The 22,257-nt window shown below is 41.7% G+C and overlaps 1 protein-coding gene across 1 annotated transcript in view; it reads left to right on the top strand.

Moving 5' to 3' along the window:
* The window catches only part of EHMT1 (euchromatic histone lysine methyltransferase 1), a 124,831-nt gene that overhangs the window by 84,751 nt on the left and 17,823 nt on the right, over positions 1-22,257 (top strand). Inside the window, exons 14-21 of the mRNA XM_018565416.1 lie at positions 1,334-1,513; positions 7,398-7,480; positions 12,578-12,684; positions 13,242-13,364; positions 14,195-14,296; positions 18,917-19,021; positions 19,662-19,816; positions 21,064-21,219. Of these exons, the coding sequence (XP_018420918.1) occupies positions 1,334-1,513; positions 7,398-7,480; positions 12,578-12,684; positions 13,242-13,364; positions 14,195-14,296; positions 18,917-19,021; positions 19,662-19,816; positions 21,064-21,219 (1,011 nt within the window). The remainder of the gene's footprint in view (positions 1-1,333; positions 1,514-7,397; positions 7,481-12,577; positions 12,685-13,241; positions 13,365-14,194; positions 14,297-18,916; positions 19,022-19,661; positions 19,817-21,063; positions 21,220-22,257) is intronic.

A 22,257-nucleotide genomic window follows, 5' to 3' on the forward strand; every position in this document is an offset into this window, starting at 1 on the left:
ATATATATATATTTTATTGTTGGTAATTATATAGCGTCAACAATTTACACAGTGCACATTCACATCATCCCTGCCCTAAAGATCTCACAGTCTAAGGTCCCTATCTTACATGCCTACAAGGGCCAATTTTAGACAGGAGTCAATTAACCTAGCCACATGTCTTTGGCGTGTGGGAGGTAATTGGAGTACATGGGGGAAACCCATGCAAGCACAGGGAGAACATGCAAACTCCTTTGCAGACAGGGACCTGGCCAGGATTTGAACCAGAGACCCCCAGTGCTGCAAGGCAGAAGCGCTAACCACAACGCCACTGTGCTGCCCATATAGATACTGTATACACCGAACTAGTGTAGCGTTCATGTTCCTGAGCAAGTCAAGTGGACTGAGTGATATTTTGACCTGCCTTCCATCCCTCTTCGGGTTCAACGTTAATCTTTGCTTGTTTTACCAAATCAACAGTTGTGGAGTAAGTAGTACTTAGAATGGAAAGTAGGAGTAAATCTTCCCTACAGTGACATAGACTGCAATAAAACCTGGTAGCCCTTCCCCACTCTATCCAAAACTTTTATTTTGTTTGGAGTCTCCATTTAAACCATCTAAAATATTTTCTTTGCATCTGACAGGGACACTGATGAGTCAGATCGCACTACTTGTGCTGTCAGATCTGCACAACTGATGTGACCACTATGAGGGTTGTTTTTCCTTTTAATGTACTTCATAAAATGGAGATGCTGATAGGAAAAATTTAGGCAACGTTAGACTCAAGTGTCAATATTAAACACTAAATGTGTTTTATTTGAAAGCATGTTTTCTGTTTATACAGAGCACTCCATAAGAAGTATTTCCATGGGAGGCTATTTTAGGTTAAAGAATGTATATCAGTATGTTGGTTTGTTCACGTTATACCTGTAATTGTGATGTTCATGAGCATTTGATGTAGAAATATATATGTACCAAGGTAGAGTCAATATTTCCATATTGTGTGCTGCTTTTCCTCTCTTTCAGGAGTAATTTTATCAGTCTGCTAAAGGGAACCGAAAATAGCCATCTCTCTGTGACTAATTTATCCCATCTCAGCTGTCATTTAGCATGTTTGCTGACTATACTGCTTGATATAATAAAGAGAATCCGCAAAACTGTAAATGAAATACTTTCATAAAATACATGTAAAATTGTGAAAGACTCATGCCTATAGAGTCTGCATTGGTGTGATGGTGTGGTGAAAGAAGATAAGCAAGGAATAGTGTCCCACCTATGAGACGCTCGAAGGTCTGGATGGTTCATTTGACCAGTGTGCACTTGTCCCTAATGCTGTTGTCTTATGTCTTGCTAGTGATGTTACAGCAGAGAAAGCGTTGGAAGAGTCGAAAGCAGAAGAGTTGAAAGCAGAAGCTACACCATCTCAGACCTGCGAGACCACTGAACCACCTAATGCAGGGAAATCGCCAATCCTGTCTCAGGGACACGTGAAAGAGACTCTGGAAAGCGCCCTACTTGCTTTGGACTCTGAAAAGTGAGTTGGTATCTAGTAGGTTGTGAGCGGCATGTGATGCTTTTATAATCCATATAAATTGAAGTTTTTGTAAATATATTTCCCAGTGGGGTCACTCACAGCACTTTAGTAGCTACTATCCTTCACTTACACATGCAGTTAAAGTAGAACTAAGCCCAAACTTATTTTTTTTAATTTTGAATATAAAGAGGGATTAGAACAGGTTTTTCTTGCTGTCTGTCTTCATTATAAGATTCGCTCTTTTTTTTTTTGTACGAGTGACTGGTATTACCTAGAGTGGAAGTGAAAGAAAATCCCAAATTTTGAGCTGCTACCATAAACAGGAATAGAGGGGACATTTTCCAATGGGGGCATTGGTGTGCTCTCACTTCCTGTTGTGACTATGGGACAGGAGGTGAAGGGAAAACAAGATGGCAAACGAAACCTGAGAGGAGTTATAGCCCTCCCATACTCTGTCCAAAATGAAAAAGAAAAAAAAGTTTTGGCTTTAGTTCCACTTGCACCTTTTGCACAAAACATCCCCTCTGTCAAATTCTTCAAACTTCAGTTTTATAAATGTTAAAAATCTTTCTTTCCTGTCTTTGATATCCTGTTTTTTTTGGTGTCTGTCATTCACATGTCCTTCCAGCTATATGCTGACCTAATCTATGAAGTTTATATTTCTGTGTTGGACAATCATTCAAGTATACAAGATGTCTATTGGGTTTAGGGAAAATTGTATAAATCGCATATATTTTTATGTATATAGCGCTGGGAGTGCGACGTCAAGAGCATAGGACTGCTTGCTCACATCATTCTTGGTCACCGAAGAAGATTACAGTCCTGATCTTATATCAAGCAGGGACAATAGGTAGAAATACAGTCAGCTGCCAGACAGTGGAATCTAAGCACTGGTGCTGCGGGCAGGAGTTCCATACACTGCTTGCATTCAGTAACATTCCTGCTAAATCAGCTGCCTGGTTCAACAAAAGTTGATTTAAAAATCGTCTAAGCCAGGTGGAAAATTCTTGGACAAACTGTGACTGCATTCTATGAGATGGAGTCGCTGTTCGTGTATTCAGGCAGCTTTGGATGCTGCCGCTGTTTGAATGCAATAGTCGGCAATAGTCCCCCATCGATGTTTAGTGTGGATGGAGGTATTGAGGGATTTTCTCTTGTTCAGCCCGCTGGCTGAATGAGATAAAATGAAGCATGTATGGGCAGCTTTAGCCACTGCACTTTCCTTCTTGCATCTATTTGACTTAGCTGGTGCCTTATCCGGATTCATCGAGGCTTTGCATGGCTGGACTCTGGTACCTAGGTATTACTGCTCAAGCGGAAGCACACAGCAGGGGACTCCTGCTTGAACATAACCGCACACTGTGTTCAGTTTGTGCCTTTTATCAGCGGCTGCAACAAATCACTAACTGTTCAATGGGCACTAGTTGTTCCAGACAAGCTCCGCTGAATTGCCTCTCCTCTAGTACTCGGCCTCTCAGCACCACATGGTTTTGTGAGCCTCAGGCTAGCTTCTGGAGATAGGGAATTGGTTTGATTCTTGGTTATAATTTTAAACTGGGAAAACGATAAACTATATAGTACAGTTACAGAAATGGATAGTACAATGATTAACAAAATTCTAATTCATTCAGCAAGACCAAAACTAGATAAGAAGATAAAATACGAATCCGAAACACATTTATTTTCTTCGAAACCAGTAAATTGCTCCAGAGCTCTGCTGTGATTCCTGTTAGCTACAGGAAGCCAGGATTTGTAACTATAGTGTAGAGGAATTATTAAAGCTGTAGTAATTTCACAGCTGGGTATGTTATTGTAAAATACAGAAGCAACAAGACAGGAAGGGTTGTTTTGTGGACTTTTTATTCCTAGAATGTAAGATGATTTACCTTACTGCTTTTGTGATGACCTCTGCCTAGGCCAGTGGGTGCTGAGGAAACACTTGTCAGAATGAGCCTAGGGAAATTTCCCAACAATTCAAGATAGCTCATTTGTAAATTTGCCTGATATCATTTTTTTAAGGTGTATGTATAGGAGAAGCAATTCCTATTTTTGGTTAGAAAGGTTCAAACACCTACAGTTTTTTGTTGTCGGTCTCATTGGGGTGATTATTTTTTTTTTTAACATCTGTCCCGGAGATGCAAAATGGGGGTGCCCTCAATGGGAAATGTAGCATCACCTCTTGCTCTGGTGACAACTCTAAAATGTTTCTGTTTCTGTCTCAATGGCAATGGTCAAATAGTGTAAATCTTGTCAGCGAGTACATACAACGGAATAATTACTTCACAGCAGTTCTAACCCATACCCACTCTGTCCATAACTTTAAAGCAAACTTGTTTCTGTACTTATTTTGCAATACATTTATTACAAGAAGTATTCATGACACTGGGTTTTTAATAAGAAAGCTTGGCACTGCTTATAGGCTAGTTAAAGTGCCTTACACAATGCATTCAAGTATCCTCAAATCATATCTGACTACATGCTGACACTGTCCTTCCTTCTGGAAGGTGGCTTTGTTTGTTCCCCATGGTCCCTGTGTTTGTTGTAAAGTAGCCACCGCTCCAAGCTCACTCCTGTGATGGACTACAATCTTAATACAAATTAGTAAACTAAACATGAGATTGTAGTCTATCACAGGAGTGAGCTTGGAGAGGTGACTACTTTACAACACACACAGAGACCATGGGGAACAAAAGTAGCCACCCTCCAGAAGGAAGGACAGTGTCAGCATGAATTCAGAAATGATTTGAGGATCTACAGCCCAGTGATGCACAAGCTACAGTTTTGTTAATAGTTAAGGTATTTAAATGAATTTTTAAGATTTAACTCCTGAGTTTAATGTCACTTTAAGTTCTTCCTTTCCTGCTAAGAAAGAGGGGGGCAGGTTTGTTTTAGCACAACAACAGTCGCATCTCAAGCCTCCTCAACTCCCCTGCGGTCTGTTTAGAGCTCCACCTACTGGATGCCGTTGGTAAATATAAAAAAAAACAACTCATGGGATATTTTATACCTGGTTATAAAGAAAGTTACATTTTTTTCAGCACTAAACATACTAAAGAAAACTGTGTAGAACAGCTAGGATGATCTACACTACACTCTTACATCATAATGTATATTTTTTTTGCTCCTGGTTGCTGAACAGAATGATGGGAAACAAAGGAAAGATGAGTGTGTGTTGCTCCGGAGGGGGTAGTTTAGGGAAACTTGTTGCTTTACTCTGCATGGACAAAGCATGTTTGCTTTAATGCCAAAATACTAATTTGCTTTGCATTGTATATGCGGATAATGGTAAGCTTGTGGAAGCGTGCAGAGTGGAGCACCATAGAAGTGTTGCGATTTTGCAATATACTCTAAAATAAAAATATAGCCGTGAACAAATTTGTTGGTACCCTTACAGCTCATTGAAACAATGCTTCATTCCTCCTGAAAAGTGATTAAATAAAAGCAATTCTCATGTATACCTGCATGCCTTTATGTCATAGAGTAAAACAAAAAGTGTGAAGAGAGATAAATTATTGCTTATTCCACAAAGATATAAAACAGCGTGGACAGATTTGTTGGTCCCCCCCTAAAAAGGATTATAAACATTTGGGTCATAGTGATATTTAAGGCTGTATTCTTTAATTGGTAACACACATGTCTTCAATCTTGTGGTCAGTAAGTCAACCTATTTAAATGGAGGATAGTAGTCACTCTGCTGTCTGGTATCATTATGTGCACCACACTAAACATGGATCAGAGAAAGCAAAGGAGAAAGTTGTTTGAGGAGATCAGAAAGAAAATTATACATCGGCATGTCAAAGGTGAAGTCTATAACAACATCTCCGAGCAGCTTAATGTTGCTGTTACTACAGTTGCAAATATTAGGAAGTTAATGTACCATGGTAATGTAGCCCACCTCCCTGGGCGTGGCCCCAAGAGCAAAATTGGCCCCCTGATTGAACAGAAGGGTAGTGTGAATGGTAGGCAAAGAGGCAAGGAAAATTTCCAAAGAGATACAAGCTGAACTCCAAGGTCAAGGTACATCAGTGTCTGGTAGCACCATCCGCTGCTTTTTGAGCAACAGTGGGCACAAAGGAAGAAGACCCAGGGGAATCCACTGTTGAAAGAGAACCGTAAAGGCAGACTGGAATTTGCTAAAATGCATATTGAGAAGCCATAATGCTTCTGAGAGAATGTTCTCTGGACAGATAAGACAGAACTTCAGATTTTTAGCAAGTCACGTCAGCTATGTTCACAAAAAATGAAGCTTTTAAAGGAAAAAAACACGGCACCTGCTGTGAAACATGGGTTTTCCCCTGCGTGTATGCTGTGGAGGAGCAGTGTAGCCCTTTAAGTGTTATGGTGAAAGCTCAGTTATGTTTTGAGGCTGCTTTGCTGCATTTGGCAGGGTACAATGAAAACTCAAGACTATCAAAGAATACTGGAGCGAAACGTACTGCCCAGTGTCAGAAGGTTCAGTCTCAGTCGTAGGTTATGGGTCCTCCAATAGTCTGGAGGAGGCAACCTTCTAACCTGAGACAGCTGGAGCTGTCCAAGCTGGGCCTGCCTGTTGGCGGGTGCATAATTTGATTAAGAGCTATAGAAATCCCTTGTTTTCAGTGATTGACTCTACAACACAATATTGGGTTAAAGGTCCTGTCAGTTGTCCATTCCATTTTCATTTGTTTTATTTAAAATATTCTGTTAATTCGAAGTCAAATTCTGATGTTCTTAAATATGAAAGTTATTTCAGAGAAAATTGTGTGTTCTTCTTTTATTATGTATATCAAAGCGCTAAAGGTGTAACAAATAAGAAACTTAGTATAACCAAGTGATATAATGAAATTTTAGGTTTAGGGGGTCTAGCCCTAAAACAAGTGATATCTTACATAGAATCATAAAAAATATATATGAATAAAAATAAAAATAAAGTTAATAATACAATAGTGCTGTGAAAAAAACAGAAATGATTGGGACAATAAAAAAGTTCCAACCACTGTGTAAAGACCTCGAATAGGTCACAATATATAAACGATCCGTGCAAAAAAATAGGAATAAATTGGTCAACGAAAAATAAACGTAAAAAACGTGTACAAAGAAAATTGTTAATGATATATATTGATGGTGGTATGTATTTCGTGGCGGCGGTCCGACAGCCCCCTTGGGTGGGTACTCACCAGATGGAGTTGGATCAAAAGGCTTTTTGTTAGTGACACTTGAGCCTGCAATCGTGCTTTCAAGCTTGGACCCAGTTGTTTTTATTCTCAGTCCCTGCAAGGTGAGTGGTAGGTTTTTCTCCCTTGTAGCGCTGGCTGTATCCCAGAAGTAAAGCTGGATCGTCTCAGGCGCAGTGTCAAACGAAACTCCTTGCCGTGGTCTCGCAGTATTTCAAAGATAAAAAAAGGAGAGAGCCCTCATAGTGTAGCATGCAAAAACATTTAGCTTTATTACAAATAGTGACTTACACAGGCAAAAAAATCCGGCCGGCACAAGCAGAGGGGGGGAGGATCGATATTTCCACCATGTAAAGCCCCAAGCTACATTTTTCTCGACTGCTGATAGGATTCCTCTATCCCCTTTTTAGAGCTGCTTTAGTTCTTAATTTATTATATACTTCCACTTTAGTTTCCTTTCCAGAAGCGCGGATTATCTATCTCTCTTCTTTTATTATGGAAGGTTCCCAACAAACGTGTCCTTGTCTGTATACATGCGAATAAAGTATTTACAAAATGAACATTAGCGTTCCTGCAGCTTTTTACATGTTTTAGTGGGAACACGCATAAAAATGTGATTGCATAATCACAACAGTATGTGTATGCTTTCCTTGATGCATACACATCTAGGTCTGCTGTTTTAGTGATTATGCCTTGTAACTTTTAGTTGTCACTTTTTCTCTCCTTCACAGGCCAAAGAAATTACGCTTCCACCCCAAACAGCTGTATTTTTCTGCAAGGCAAGGAGAACTGCAGAAAGTGTTAATGATGCTTGGTGAGTAGATCCTGTACATTTACTTCTGTCCAAACAAAGCTTTAGCCCTCGTTCACACCTGAACGTTTTGTAGCGCGTTCTACGCTCGACGAACGCTCTACAAAACGCTCAAAAATCTAAATCCCATTGTATTCAATGGTCTCGTTCCCACCTTGGCGTATTTCCGCCCGTCCCTAACGCGCTACAAAACGGCCCACGCCTGAAAAGTTACAGGTACTACTTTGGGCCGTTTTGTTGCGCGTTTCCATTGGGATACAGCCAAGTAGCCTTCGGAAACGCGCGACTTTTTTACCGCGAATCGCGGTAAAAAACCGTGCGACGCTGGCGCGACAGACGCGCATATGCAATACGCCTAGGTGTGAACGAGACCTTAGGGTAAGGGTGGGAAAACTTTGACCCTCCAGCTGTTGTGGAACTACAAATCCCATGAGGTATGTCAAGATTTTGGTTCAAGATGAAGTTTGCCTACCCCTGCTTTAAAGATTAAGAGGCGCATATGCAATACGCCTAGGTGTGAACGAGACCTTAAGGTAGGGGTGGGAAAACTTTGACCCTCCAGCTGTTGTGGAACTACAAATCCAATGAGGTATTTCAAGATTTTGTTTCAAGATGAAGTTTGCCTACCCCTGCTTTAAAGATTAACCCTCCATCTATTAGATGAGTTTAGATGTCAATGTTTTCCAGCATTCATTGACTGTTGTGCACGGCGCCATCCTTGAGCACCACTATTGCTACTTGGACCGGAAGCGCTGTAAGGAGTGCAGGGGGACCTATTGTTTTCTGGAATGCTTTCCAGCACACTGCTAAATTAATGTGCATTGTTCTTTGCTTTATGTTCTATAATAGCTTTTTTTTGCAGAAGAGACTTTTCATGCCTCTTCTCCCAAAAAAAATATCTCCAAACAACTTTTAATGTTTATATTATTTTTATTCCACTTTAAAAGAACTAGTTGTGACTGGGATTTAGTTTTTAGCCTTAAATTATAACTATACAGGCCCAATTATTGAAATGTACACCAATCAGCCATAGCGTTATGACCACCCGCCTAATATTAAGTAGATCCCCTTTTGCTGCCAAAACAGCCCTAGCCTGTGGAGGCATGAACTCCACTAGACCTCTGTAGGTATGCTGTGTTATCTGGCACTGAGCTGTCAGTAGCAGATCCTTTAAGTCCTGTAAGTTGTGAGATAGGACCTCCATGGGTCAGGCTTGTTTTTCCAGCACATCCACAGATGTTCGATTGGATTGAAATCTGAAGAATTTGGTACCCAAGTCAATACCTCAAACTGGTAGTTGTGTTTCTCAAAGCATTCTTGAACCATTTTGAAAGAGGCCACTGCCATCAGGGAATACTGTTTCCATGAAGGGGTGTACTTGATCAGCAACAATGTTTAGGTAGGCCATACGCATTAAAGTAACATCCACATGAATGGCAGGACCCAAGTTTTCTCAGCAGAATATTACTCAAAGTATCACACTGCCTGTGTCAGCTTGCCTTCTTCCCATAGTGCATCCTAATGTCATCTCTTCCCCAGGTAAGTGACACACACACACACACACACACACACACACACACACACACACACACACACACACACACAGCCATCCACATGATGTATAGGAAAACGTGATTCATCAGACCAGACTAGTTATGACAATGACATAGTTATGACATACACAAACTGTGATACAGTGTGTGTTCAGACACCTTTCTATCAGAACCACTTTTGACTTTTTCAGCAATTAGAGCTACAGTAGCTCTTATATTGGGTCAGACTTCGTTCATCAGTGAGCCTTGGCTGCCCATGACCCTGTCACTGGTTTTCCTTCATTGGAACACTTTTGGTAGGTGCTGACCACTGCAGACTGGGAACATCCAACAAGAGCTGCAGTTTTGGAGTTGCTCTGACCCAGTCGTCTGGCCATCAAATTTTGGCCTTGGTTAAAGTCACTCAAATCCATATTCTTGCTGATTTTTTATTTTTTCTGCTTACAACACATCAACTTCAGGGACAAAATGTTCACTTGCTGCCTAATATATCCCCCCACTTCCCGGTGCCATTGTAACGAGATAATCAATGTTATTCGCTTTACCTGTCAGTGGTCATCATGTTATGATTGATTGGTGTATATTGATATGTTCCCCTCCCATTTAGATGTACGGTACTTTCTTTGGCTGAGTCTGACTCTTCAGTTTGAGAGTTGTTGACTGATTTGCATTCCTGACCTTACACACATTTTACAGCCCCTCAGAGTGGATAACAGTATCAAATAACAGGGCACTATACTGGGGGAGGAGCTAAGTGCAAGGAAGGGGTGGAGCTTGGTCTCAATCAACTCGTACTTAGAGTACAGCCTAGGCTAAATATCCAGTGGGCCCCATAGGTACACTGATATTTCTTAGTTTTAACACAGGTACTCTCCAATACCACAAGGCACCTTTACTTAGGATTATTGTTGGATTACATATTGTATATGGCAAACAGATTTACACAGATGCGTAGACTTGTTTGTGTTGGTGAACATTGGTTAACTTAACAGGCCACATTCACACCTGCGCCTTCTGTGAATGCACGCCAAACATGCTTAATGTTGGTTATGTGTTTAGATGAAGCACTGAGATCTTGAGGAATGCTGAATTAAGGTTTACTTGTTTAGAAGAACATTTAACATATTAATACAGTATTGTGAAGGAAACAGAAAAAAAAGAACTTCCTGTGTATCATAGATAAGCACTTAGACTAACATTGCATTACAGGGCCATCTACAGCTCAAAAGACAAATTACATCAGTATATCGGCATATGCTGTTGTATTTCCAAGACTCAAAACTGGGTGCTTTGCCACGCATTGACAAAAATGCTGTGTAACGTGCTAATGTTCCCATTCATTTCTAATGACCACCCAAACACGGCCAGGAAGACGCACGTTTTTTCTGCACATTTGTGCTGGTTAAAAGGCGTACAAACACGGAATCATGTGGCCAAATTTGCTACATGAGCTTTTTTGCTGCGTTTCAGGCCCCATTGAACTCAGTGGGCGGTCGCAGCACGAATGTGACGTGTGTTCCCAGAATGCGCAGGTGTGAATGCGAGCTTACGCTGTATGAATTGCCTACCCAATTTTGCTTAATCACATACTATCTAAGGCTCGTCTTTAGCACACTTTGATCATGCTTTTTAATAAAAACTGGCAAATTGACATAAATATTTTTTAAAAGCATAATTCTTTTTTTTTTTTTTTTTAAACCTACTTTTTTTACTCACTGTTTCGCAGCGTGACAGATGTAGGCTGCCTACTACAACTATTGCAATGCCTCTCTCTATGTGAGGTACACTGACAGCTAAAGCGTTAACAAAACTCATGTGATTGGTGACCCCATGGTCATAAATCAAGCTGATTGGTTTCTCATCATTAGTGTAGACCAGCCAGATGTCATTAACAGTACAGTCTAAAGGTGCCCATACACCTTACGATTATCGTACGATAATCGTATGCGATCGACTTTTCGTACGACAATCGTAACGTGTGAATAGAGTGCCCGACCGATAGTACTGTACAATCGTACGACTTTTGACGGTCAAGCATGTTTGAAAACTTTGGTTGATCGTACGATGTTCGCATGGTTGGTGGCGTTTCCGTCCGTCAAAAGTCGTACGATTAACACTGCGCAAGCGAAAATAATTGCGGTCAATTACCGCAAGTCGTCCAGGTGTTTTTTTCTAACTACCGCTGATTGAACCTTGCGATAATCGGGGCAGGGTGGGGCCGTCGTACGAAAATCGTACGACGGTTCGATCATCGGACGAAAAGTTTCATCCGATAATCGTAAGGTGTATGGGCACCTTAAGAACTATGAACCATAAGCACAGGTGCATGCTTTTAATTCTGAAATGGAACATAAATAAACTTGCTCCCTGCTTGGGGAACTGTGCTTGAGAATGTTAATCTACAGATTGTGTCAGGCGTTAAGGCTGAATATCCTATTTTATCTGTAGGTATGTGGCTGCACTCGTTTGTGACTACTATATTTTAAGCTAACTTCTGTAATTATGTATTGTTTATTAAACAATTACAGCTCCATTGTGCAAACGAGCACCTAAAATCCAGGTATCTAGATTTTTTAATACTGTTTACAGAAAAAGAGGGGGACTCTGAGGATGGCGTGCCAGTAGTTGCTGGTTCCTTCTCACTGAGACACGCAGAGTCTTTTGGGTTTGCCTGTTCAGCCCCTCCCGGGAAAATTCCCAGAGCAGCCGACATTTCATGCAGACGTGGGCCGCTGCCTGTTGTAGGCCGGCAATCTCACAGTAAAGTGCTGATGTGTGCACTATTCACAGCTTGCTAATAAGGTCTCTCCAGCTGCAGCGGGAATAAAAGAGAATTTGATATGTGCTAGAGAATGTCTTTACGTTTGAGCGCTGTTAGGAGCTGACCCAACATCCCACATGGAAAATGGTCTCCTCCATCTGTTCCTGGCTCTATAATTGAGTGCTGATCATGGCAGGGGGGAGAATCTTTCTATATACGCTTTACGGGGAAGGGGGGTGGCTTTCTCAATAGGTCTAATGGAGGTGCTTTGATTTCACTTATAACAAAATTAATATAGTGATGTATGTTAAAGTTCAAAAGGTTCTGTTTAAATAGACATGCAAATGTACCTTTTTAAAGGCAGTTTGTATTTTTTTAAATTAAAAACATGTAACATAGGGGCAGCCTTTTGTGCCACTGTCTTGCCTTTCTGGACTAATGGTGGCCTTCACTAAACTGATTATACCTACTTTGAACTCTCTCTTCCTCCTGGAAGCCCACTTAAGTACCTCCACAGAACAGCCACACAACAGCTCTATAAACAACTGGGCATAGTAACCAATTTTTGCTTTAATTAATATTTGCTAGGCTGAAAAATAAAAAAAATTTTGTCTAAAGAAATGTGGCAATGAAGAGGTGAGGTTTTTTATCATTGGATTACTTAAAGTTGAATATGATGAGATCACTTAGTGACAGTTCATGATATGGATACGTGTGCAAGAGACAAAAATAATTGTAAGAGGTTTTAGTTCCGGTATTTCTAATCACCAAAGTTTTGTATTTTAGTTGATGGCATTGACCCCAACTATAAGATGGAGCAGCACGGGAAGAGAACGCCATTGCACGCTGCTGCGGAGATGGGACACACAGATATCTGCCACATGCTTGTTCAGGTGAATGTCACATGGATTTATTCCTTTTTAAAATATATAACTGGATTTTCAAAATATAATTCTGCCTTTTGCAGAAAAATCCATGGACTCAAGGTGAAATATACAGTAAATAAGAAATAATGGTTTACCCTTTCTGTTGTCTTTGCTGTTCTGTGCCCTATTTCCTGCCAGCTGAACAGCAGCTTTAAAACCGTGCTTAACCAAAATCCAGAAACTATCGCATTCAAAAGTGACATCCTTTTCTTTTACAAGTGCTGGATTCTGCACAGTTCAGAAATCATGGAGATAGACCTGTTGGTATTATGCTGCCCTGATTGACAAGCTTTGTACTGCAAGCTGTGAGGTTAAAATAGAGCAAGCAATGTATTTTATTCTCATTTAATATATACTCTATTAGAGCCTGGTTTAAGATAAAAATTAATTCTTGTTGACACCATACTGCCTCAGACGCATGTCATTGGTTTGCGCACTTTGTCCAGGAAGAAATCTTGTCATAATCTCTGTTATGGGTTTTAGTGCACCATTAGGTAAGAACATTTTTTTTCTGCTCACCCCAGGCCGGTGCTAATTTGGATAACTGCTCTGAGGATCAGAGGACACCCCTGATGGATGCTGCTGAGAACAGTAATTTGGAAACTGTTCGGTATCTGGTCAGAGCTGGAGCATTGCTTGACCCCAAAGTGAGTTGATTGTCTTTAGTAGAGGTGCACCGAAATGGAAATTTTAAAACCGAAACGAAACCGAAATGTAAAAAAATGTCAGGCGGAAACCGATACCGAAAATGTTTATTTTCTCAATTTTTTTAAATATTTTATTTTTTATAAACTTTTTAATTTTTTTATATATTTTTTTTATTCGTTCATTTTTTATTAAATATTTTTATGTTTTATTTGACTTTTAGGGGAAATATTAGGGATCTAAACAGACCCCTGATATTTCCCTTTTTAAAATAGAAAAAGAGATTGAGAACTCAAAGTCCTCAATCTCTTTTTCTGTGTCCCCTGTTATCAATGAACAGGAATCCTCTATGAATGTTCCTGTTCATTGGTAACATGAGAACATTGTTTACTATAACTACAACTATGAATGAATGGGGTGATGTCACAGGAGGCTGATCGAGCGGTGTAGAGAGGAAAGCCCAGCCTCCTGTGACAGCGCTGTCTCCGCCCACACACCGCTCTGCCAGACTGTGATAGGCGGCAGAGCGGTGTGGGAGGAGACGCCGGCCGCTCACAGCGCTCTCCACCGCAGCGCTCAGCCGGCTGTCACTTTCTCTTCTCCCCGCTGGGACATAGAGCAGCGCCCAGCGGGGAGGAAAGAAAGCAGGGATGTGCCGATGTATCGGCAGGAAAATGGCACTTTCGCCATTATGCCAAAAGTGCCATTTTAGGCCAATATGTTTCGGCGGCCGATATATCGGTGCATCCCTAGTCTTTAGTGTTTAGTTTTTTTTTCTGAACTTTATTCTGACCCCTGGTATAACTGTTTTTACCATTTTCTCTGTTTCCAGGACTCTGAAGGTTCAACATGTTTGCATTTGGCTTCCAAAAAGGGTCATTTTGATGTGGTTAAATATCTGCTCAGCAATGAGTACATGGATGTTAACTGCCAGGTAAGGCTACAGCCTTAAATCTAGAGTGTTACCCTGTCTCTACAGAAGTGAAGACTGACATTTTGTTTAAAAACTACAAATAGAATACACTGTATCCACTAAAGTAAGAGACCCATAATATGAACTATTAATTCACTTAAAACCAGAACCAATACTGATGGTTCAAATTCATTAGAAGACAGCCTATCCATTCACTAGAGACCAGTGACATGACTGACACTGATCATGAGAACACAGCTCTGTCTATTCACTAAAGAGCAGTGATGTTGCTGACGCTTATTATTGTTAGTGACCTTTAGGTACTGGGTTTTGCACAAGGTGCTTTCCAGACTCCGTTCTGGTACAAGCTAGCCACAAAGGTCCTCAGCACTTGCTGTCTCTGAAGACTTAATCCACGAGTGGCAGAAAGAAATGGGACAGTTCCGCTGCAACTGATACCCCCAGCTCACACTCTAAAACTCTAGGGCTGCTTGCACTCCACCTACACATGGTGCCAATTTCTGCGGCCGAGAATCATGTTGCCCTCTGCTTCTCTAGAGTAAGTTCCATCATTGGAGTTCTCTTTAGGTCAGTTGGGTGTGACTGGTTCCTCTGCCCTTTTGGCTGAGTCTTTCACTACAGTTATTTGCTGACTCTGACCATGGAGGCCAAAAGTGCACTCCCGCTTCCTTCCCTGCAGATTCTGTATCTGATCCGCCTGCAGCCTTAGCGGCTTCTGAGCCATCAGCTGCAGAGACTTTGATTCGGAGACGCTCCAGTCTTTGCTAGGCAACTTATCCTGGAGAAGTCACAGTCTTCTGCTATTGCTCCTAAATTAAAAAAAGGCTGTTTCTTATTGGTGCGTTGAGCACCATTTTAAAACTAGAGAATCTTGGGTCTTTTAGAGCTCATCAGGCCGCAAATACCTTTTTGTTGCACTTTATAGAGTTTGGAAACACTCTGACAAGCAGTTTGCTCCCCCTTAATACTTATTAACCTTGTATCCATTTCGGAGAGGATTTTGTACGTAAGGAAGTTATTCTCACTGTGGATCTGGCAGTGTCCCACCATAACGCAACTACCATTCTGATAGAGGATGCACTTGTGTTTAAAGACCCAACCAATAAGCTGTTGAAAGCCATTGCTGAACACTGTTCTCGCTGGTAGGTCCTGGTCTTAACCCCATCTTGGCTGTGACTTTACTTTGCAAGACCATGGCAAACTTGGTTCCCGGTCCACTCACAAGTTCTAGGGCTCAAAGTCTGACAAATCTTCAGACAAGCCTTCAGCCGCACTAAGGTGCCCCCATTCCAGGATACGCTGGTTAAACTTTGTGCACATTTGATCAGCTTGCATCTTATATGTTTGGGTGAAGGAGTTGGTATCCTAGGGACACAAACTGGTCTTTCGGTCCCTGCCTTCACCTCAGTTTCTCACCTTCCTGTGTCTTAGCGCAGATAAGAAGATCTCCATCGAGACATGTCAGGTTTTCTGGATTAAGGTGTCATTGCCCCATTTCCTGTGGTAGAATGATTTCAAGGATTCTACTGCAACCTGTTCACTAAACCCAAAGGGGGCATATGGCCTTTCTTCAACTTCAAAGCTCTAAATGTCTTCATTTCAGTTCAAAAATTCTGCATGACTCCACCAGGTCTGTCTTCACCTCCCTGCACCAGGGACACCTTCTGGCTACTTTAGTAATCAAGGATGTGTACCTGTATGTACCCTTCATCCCTAGCTCATCAAAGTTTCCTGCAATTTGCTGTGGGGCCCTAGACTACTGGTTCATGGGCTTGCCATTTGGCCTATCATCTGTATCTCAGGTGTTCAACAAGGTGCTGACCCCGGTACTAGCCTTCCTGTTTTCTTGTGACATCCCTATTGTGGGATACTAAGACAACCTCCTGCCTATTGAGGGAACAGTCATTGTGAGCTCTTTCGGATAACATGGCTCTGACTTTTCAGGCATTAAAGGATTGATCCTGAACCTTTTGGAAATTTGCTTGAACCAGCTCATAGTTTGGTCCTGGACACAGCTCAGACCAGAATCCTTCTCCCACAGGAGGAACTTCAGACTCTCTGATCTCAGATTTGATCCACCTCAGGATTTGTCCACTTTTGCATTAGAGCCTTGTGTCTGAGGGCAGCCTTCAAGGTTGTTCCATTTGCCAAGTTTCACTCCAGACCTCTACATTGCAATAATTCTGTCATCATGGGACAAGTCCATCAGTCCCCTGGACAGACTGATTTGTTTGGCACTGAGGCCCAGGTTGTCCCTGACCTGGAGGCTTAGAAATCCAGCTCTAGAATTTGGGAAGTCCTTCCCTCCAATCTTTTGTAAAATCCTTACAATGGATGTCAGACTGAGGAGGAGTCCTCGGCATCTTTTCAGTGCATGGGGAGGAGTTGTATCTCCCTATCCGCATCCTGGAGCTTCCGGTGCATTGACTGTCCTTGCAGTATTGGACCATGCTGCTGGAAGGTAACTGAATACTTCTTCAGTCAGACAACACGACAGTAGTGGTGTAGATAAATTATCAGGGAGGGACCTAATGTCTCACCCTGGCAATAGAGGTAGATTGCATCCAGTTCCTGCCTTGTCTGCCATGTACATCACAGGCATGGACAATTGACAGGCAGTCTTCCACAGCCAGCAAAGTCTGGACCTGAGGGAATGGTTCTGACACCCAGAGGGGGTTCAGGCCCTACCACAGGTTGGGGACATAAATATGTGGACCTCCAAGTTCAAAAACAAACTGATTAAGTTTGTCTGCAAGTAAAGGGATCCTCTAGCAGAAGCAGTGGATGCTCTGGTGGCACCAAGGGATCGATACATCATGATCTATATCTTTCCTTCTCTGAATTCTTACTGTGTCAAGAAAGGTAGAATGTACTTCACATTCCAGGCTTGTTCGCTGTTTTCATACAAGGCGTGGACAATTGCTATGCAGTCTTAGCTGGAAGTGGCTGGGCTCAGGGGAGAGGTCCCTACACCTGGATGTGTTCCAGGGCTTGTGTCCCAGGCGGAGAACAACGGATGTGGATCTCTTGGCCTGCAAGTTCAACAACAAAATCGATAGGTTTTTCTCCGGGTCCACGGATCCCTTAGTGGCTTTGTGGTATCCTCACCTGAAACTCCTTCTTTGTCTGCTTCGCAGGATCAAGGTGGAGGGCATTCCAGTGATCTTTATATCTGATGTGGTATGCCAGCCTGATTAGACTTCTGGCAGGTGTACTGTGGGCTCTACCTAATCGTCCAGATCTTCTGTCTCAAGGACTGATTTATCATCCTGCTTCACAGTCGCATAGCTGTTGAAGTTCTAAGCCAGGGGCATCTCTGAATTTGTGATACAATTTTGAATGTTAGGAAGTCTACATCTTGCAAAGTCTTATCAGATTTGGAAGGTATACTTCACTTGGTGGCTGGGGCTAGGAGTTTCTTTGTGGAATGAATCCCCTCCTTCCTACAGCCGATGGACCAGCATTTGCCTCTCAGCATTATCAAAGGTCAGGTTTCTTCTTTTCTAACTTTTTTCAAAGTTGTTTTTTACAGGAAGTCTCCCATGTAACTCACCATTAGTTCCCTTGTGACGGCATAGAATCTAAATCTGTCTCTATCTGGGTTTTATAAACCGTCGTAAAGGTGCACTGGCTTTTCGTTCCACCCTCTCTTTGTCACTCAGACAGAACATCATCCAAGTTTATGGTCTCGATCAAGTTCCACCTTTCTGTCAAGGCGCACTCTACTTAATCTGTGAGTGCTTCTTGAGCTTTTCGGTATCAAGCAACTGTTTTCCAGATTTGCAAGCCTGACACCTGGTCTTCTGTTCTTGGGCTCTCGAAGTTCTACCAGGTGGATGTTGTGGTCCATCTGATGCTAACTTCAGGCATAAGGTCCTCAGAATGGCTCTTTGAGTTGCAGGCAGTCCCAGTTCTGTGAGGGGGGTTTCCCCCTGTGATTGTTAGCATTTGTTTGCTGTGTTGCCCCCCTCCCTCTCAGTTGGATTGCTTTTGGTTGTTCAAAGGTAAAATACTTACTGTTTCTCTCCACACATGAGAAAGAAAATAGGATTTCTGTATTCACCATAAAATCCTTTTCTTGGAGTCCATTGAGGGCCACAGGTCTCACCCCTCTGTGTTACTAAACTCATGGTACTGTTTTACTTCAAAACTGGGAAATGCTGCTGGTAGGAGGGATTACCTTAGGCTTCCCTACGGTTTTTGTTTGCCAGTGTCCAGTCCTCTTGTAGGCAGCAGTATAACCCAAGACTTCAAGAAAAAGATTTTACAATGAGTACACAAATCCTATTTTCCAAGCTTTGGGAGCATGCCTCTTCTCCCCTTTTGGGTATAATCCTATGCCGAGTGCTTGTACAGCCATTCATTTTTTATTCAAGTGATTCAATCAAATCACACCCCTAGTGTGACAATTTCCCTCTTGTCCACTTTCCTGCTCATTCTGCATACCTTAGGTGCTTTGATATTTTTTTTCAGCTTTCTCCTTGATAAAATTTTGGTTATTCTTTTTTGTAGTTCAGATTAAAATAGTTTTTACTCATACTTCTGAAAAAAGAACATTGACAGCTGCTTTTCTGTTACCACACTGGTATGTCTCGGACTGTGACTTAATGTGTTTTGTAGGATGATGGTGGTTGGACACCCATGATTTGGGCAACGGAATACAAACACTTGGAACTCGTTAAACTGTTACTATCCTGCGGGGCTGACATCAATATCCGGGACAATGTAAGTGCTCCCTCTTTTTAGGATTTAGCCTAAAAACTTCACTAGCAGCTCTCAATTGGGTAATAAGCTTTTTGGATATGTTTGTACTATATTGCACAAATGGTTCTCTTCCACTCAGTCTTCAACTACTAACATCTTCAGAGTCCTCACTGCAGAGGCCAGTAGCCTATTTGGGCTTGTGCTCCTGGGAGTGCATAAGAGTGTCAAATAACACAGGCTGGTAATTAGGAATGTAAACAACTATATGCTGTGTTATTTGACACTGTTCTGTACTGTTAGGGGTTGGGAGATGATGCATGAAGCCTAGCAGTTGGGAAACCTACTGCTGTCATACTGCAGGTGACCGCTGACTCAAAATCTGAAGTCAAGCTTAAATGTATATTAAAGAAAATTAACCACTTGATGTGCACATGTTTATAAATGTCTTGGACCTCAAGTGGTTAAACCAGGCTGCAGCTGTGAGCTTGGTGTAATTTTCTTCAGCCGCCATGTGTAGAAAAACCTGTAGAAAGAAAATGCCCAACGCACATGAACCACAAAGCACAGGCACCCCACTACATGAATCTTTACTTGTAAGCAGATCTTATTTTATAATGAACAATCTGTGCTTACATTTCCTCTTTGTCTTCCTCTGTCTCAGGAGGAGAACATATGTCTGCACTGGGCAGCTTTCGCCGGATCTGTTGAAATTGCCGAGATCCTTCTGGAGTCGAAATGTGACCTAAAAGCTGTAAACATTCATGGTGACTCCCCACTTCACATTGCCGCCCGGGAGAACAGATACGAATGTGCTACGTAAGCTAATATTCATTATAAGCAGTGTGATGCATTTAAAGTATATGTCAAGCCAAAACATTTTTTTCTAGTTTTGTAGAGCGAGGAAGGATTAGATAAGCTGTCAGGTTTTTACCTCTTTCTGGTGCTCCGTTGAATAGATTTACCCTCACTCCTACTGACAATGATGTCACAAGACAGGAAGTGAGGGAAAATCTGCAGCAAAGTCACAGTAAAAAATAGAAATCTGCCAGGGTCTGTAGCTTTCCCCTACATTACAGATAACATATGGCTAATTCCTATTCTTGGAGTTTATTGAGGGACGCAGGCCATTAACGGTTGGGTTATAGTGCCGCTAAACTGGAGACTAGTCCAGGATAACCCCTTCTACTAGCATACCTCAGTTTTGGAGCAAACAGTCCCAAGAGCATGTTAATAAACACAGAGAGGTGGGACCTGTGCCTTTTCAATGGACACCAAGAAAAGTATCTGACGCTGAGTACAAAATACCTGAACAATCTGATTGGATGCAGGCATTGTTCAGGTATTTTGAGAGCCAGTGGGGCCGACTAGCACGATACTGAAGCTTGGCCCAGTGGGAGATTCCTCCATCCACACAGTTTTTTGCGTAGATGGAGGAATCTGTTGCATTTTTCCCATCTGACCATAGAAAATCTTCAGATAATCTATAGGTGTAAGGCCAGCTTTAGTTTTAGGGATGATGCAAAAAGAATCCTCAAAGATTCTTGCCATTTGGCCTAAAAAGTTATGCATGGTCGAGTTAGAAAAAAAAAAACTCCATAGTTAGACCAGAAGAAGCGCCCATGTCTGACGGATTTTGTTACGACTCTAAAGATGGCATAGACTCTAGTAGTGCAGAGGGCATGAAGATTACAGGCTGCAGAACTCAGCCACATCAGTAGGCATCCTGCAAGCAGGATCAGAGCAGTTAGAGGAATTTGAGCTGGGGGCACCCGCTACAGTGGGACTGACTTCCCTATGTCTGGAAACACGTATGTTCCACCCACACAGTGGTGAACTAACATAGCTCAGGTTACAAGCAAAGGCCCTCAGGTACGCTCATGACCCAACCCAGGTATAGCCTTATACTGCAGTGTTATACAGTGTCATATATATTTTGTGGATATTTACTTAAGACAGTAACACTATACTGTATGTGAAAAGGACACTTCATCCACAGTGTATAATGCGTAGATGAACATGTTGTGCAAGCCTTTGCAGTGACCCCTTATTGTATATAATTCCAGACTTTTCCTTGCTCGTGGTGCCGAGGTGGGTTTGAGGAACAAGGAGGGTGAAACGCCAGTGGAGTGCTGCAGTCCCAACTCTCAAGTTTGGGCAGCTTTAAAGAAGAGCAGTAACCTATTAGATGGACCCAAGACAGGGGAGATGGTACTCATCAGGTATGTAGAAAGCATTTTGCATCTCTTTTCATTTCTGTTCTGTTATAATTTATTGTTGTTGTAAGGGTAAAAAAAAAAACACTCTTAGTAGATTGCCAAAGGTTTAGGAGACTCTGTCATAACAAATGAGGTGGATCCTCATATCTGCAGCGAGTCTCAAATCCCTGCTCATTCTGAAAGGCAAAGCTTTAGCCCTTCTGATACTGATGAAGCTTGTCCGCCATTCCTGCCTCCTGCACGTTTCTGTTGACCAATGAGGTAGCCCATCATAGTGACGGCCTATAGGAATGAATGCATTAGGTAGTGGCAAGCTTTGACACTACCATGAAGTTTTTTTTTTTTACTTCTTTTATGGCCAAGTCTATGGTTTGGCTAGTAGTTGGTGCTTCACTTATTACATCCTTTAGTAGTCGGTTCTCTTAGCAAATTGAATATTCATGGTGCTTACTAAATAAGATGAAGCTATATTCACTTCAATCAATATTTATTTGCTAGTAAAGTCCTATTTATTTTTTCATTTCCCTTGCACATTATTGGGTATACAGAGTGAATATCAGTTTAACATATTTTGTATCATTAACTTCTGCTAAGTGAACTGCCTCTGCTCCTTTAGATTAATCGACCCAAGTATATCAGGATTACATAGGAACTGCAGGAGATGTTGAACTCTGTGGATTCAGTGAGTGACTGAAAAAGCAGAGAGCCACTCTTGTATCAGACTACTTACACTGTACAGCCTGTTTATTCTGTGTTTGTTATTTGGAACTCACTTCAGTGTAGTGAGGGATTTATATTTCTGTGGATTAAAGTCTGGTTTATATTTACTATTTTCTCTAGAATGATGCTGACAGTAACAGTACAGTGGCTATGCCCAAGTAGTCTGTGTAAACCAGCAATTGTTCAGCGTGGTGCTGCCTCTGGTGACTACTAGCCTTGATTTATAACATGATGATGAAAAATGTCAAAGCCTAATGATAAATATTTTTTACTAACTTTAAATCACAAAATTGATGCTTAGTGAAGCTATAATTGTTTGGG

This window comes from Nanorana parkeri, unplaced genomic scaffold, assembly GCF_000935625.1.
Source record: "Nanorana parkeri isolate BGI_ZX_2015 unplaced genomic scaffold, ASM93562v1 scaffold845, whole genome shotgun sequence".
Classification (NCBI taxonomy): domain Eukaryota; kingdom Metazoa; phylum Chordata; class Amphibia; order Anura; family Dicroglossidae; genus Nanorana; species Nanorana parkeri.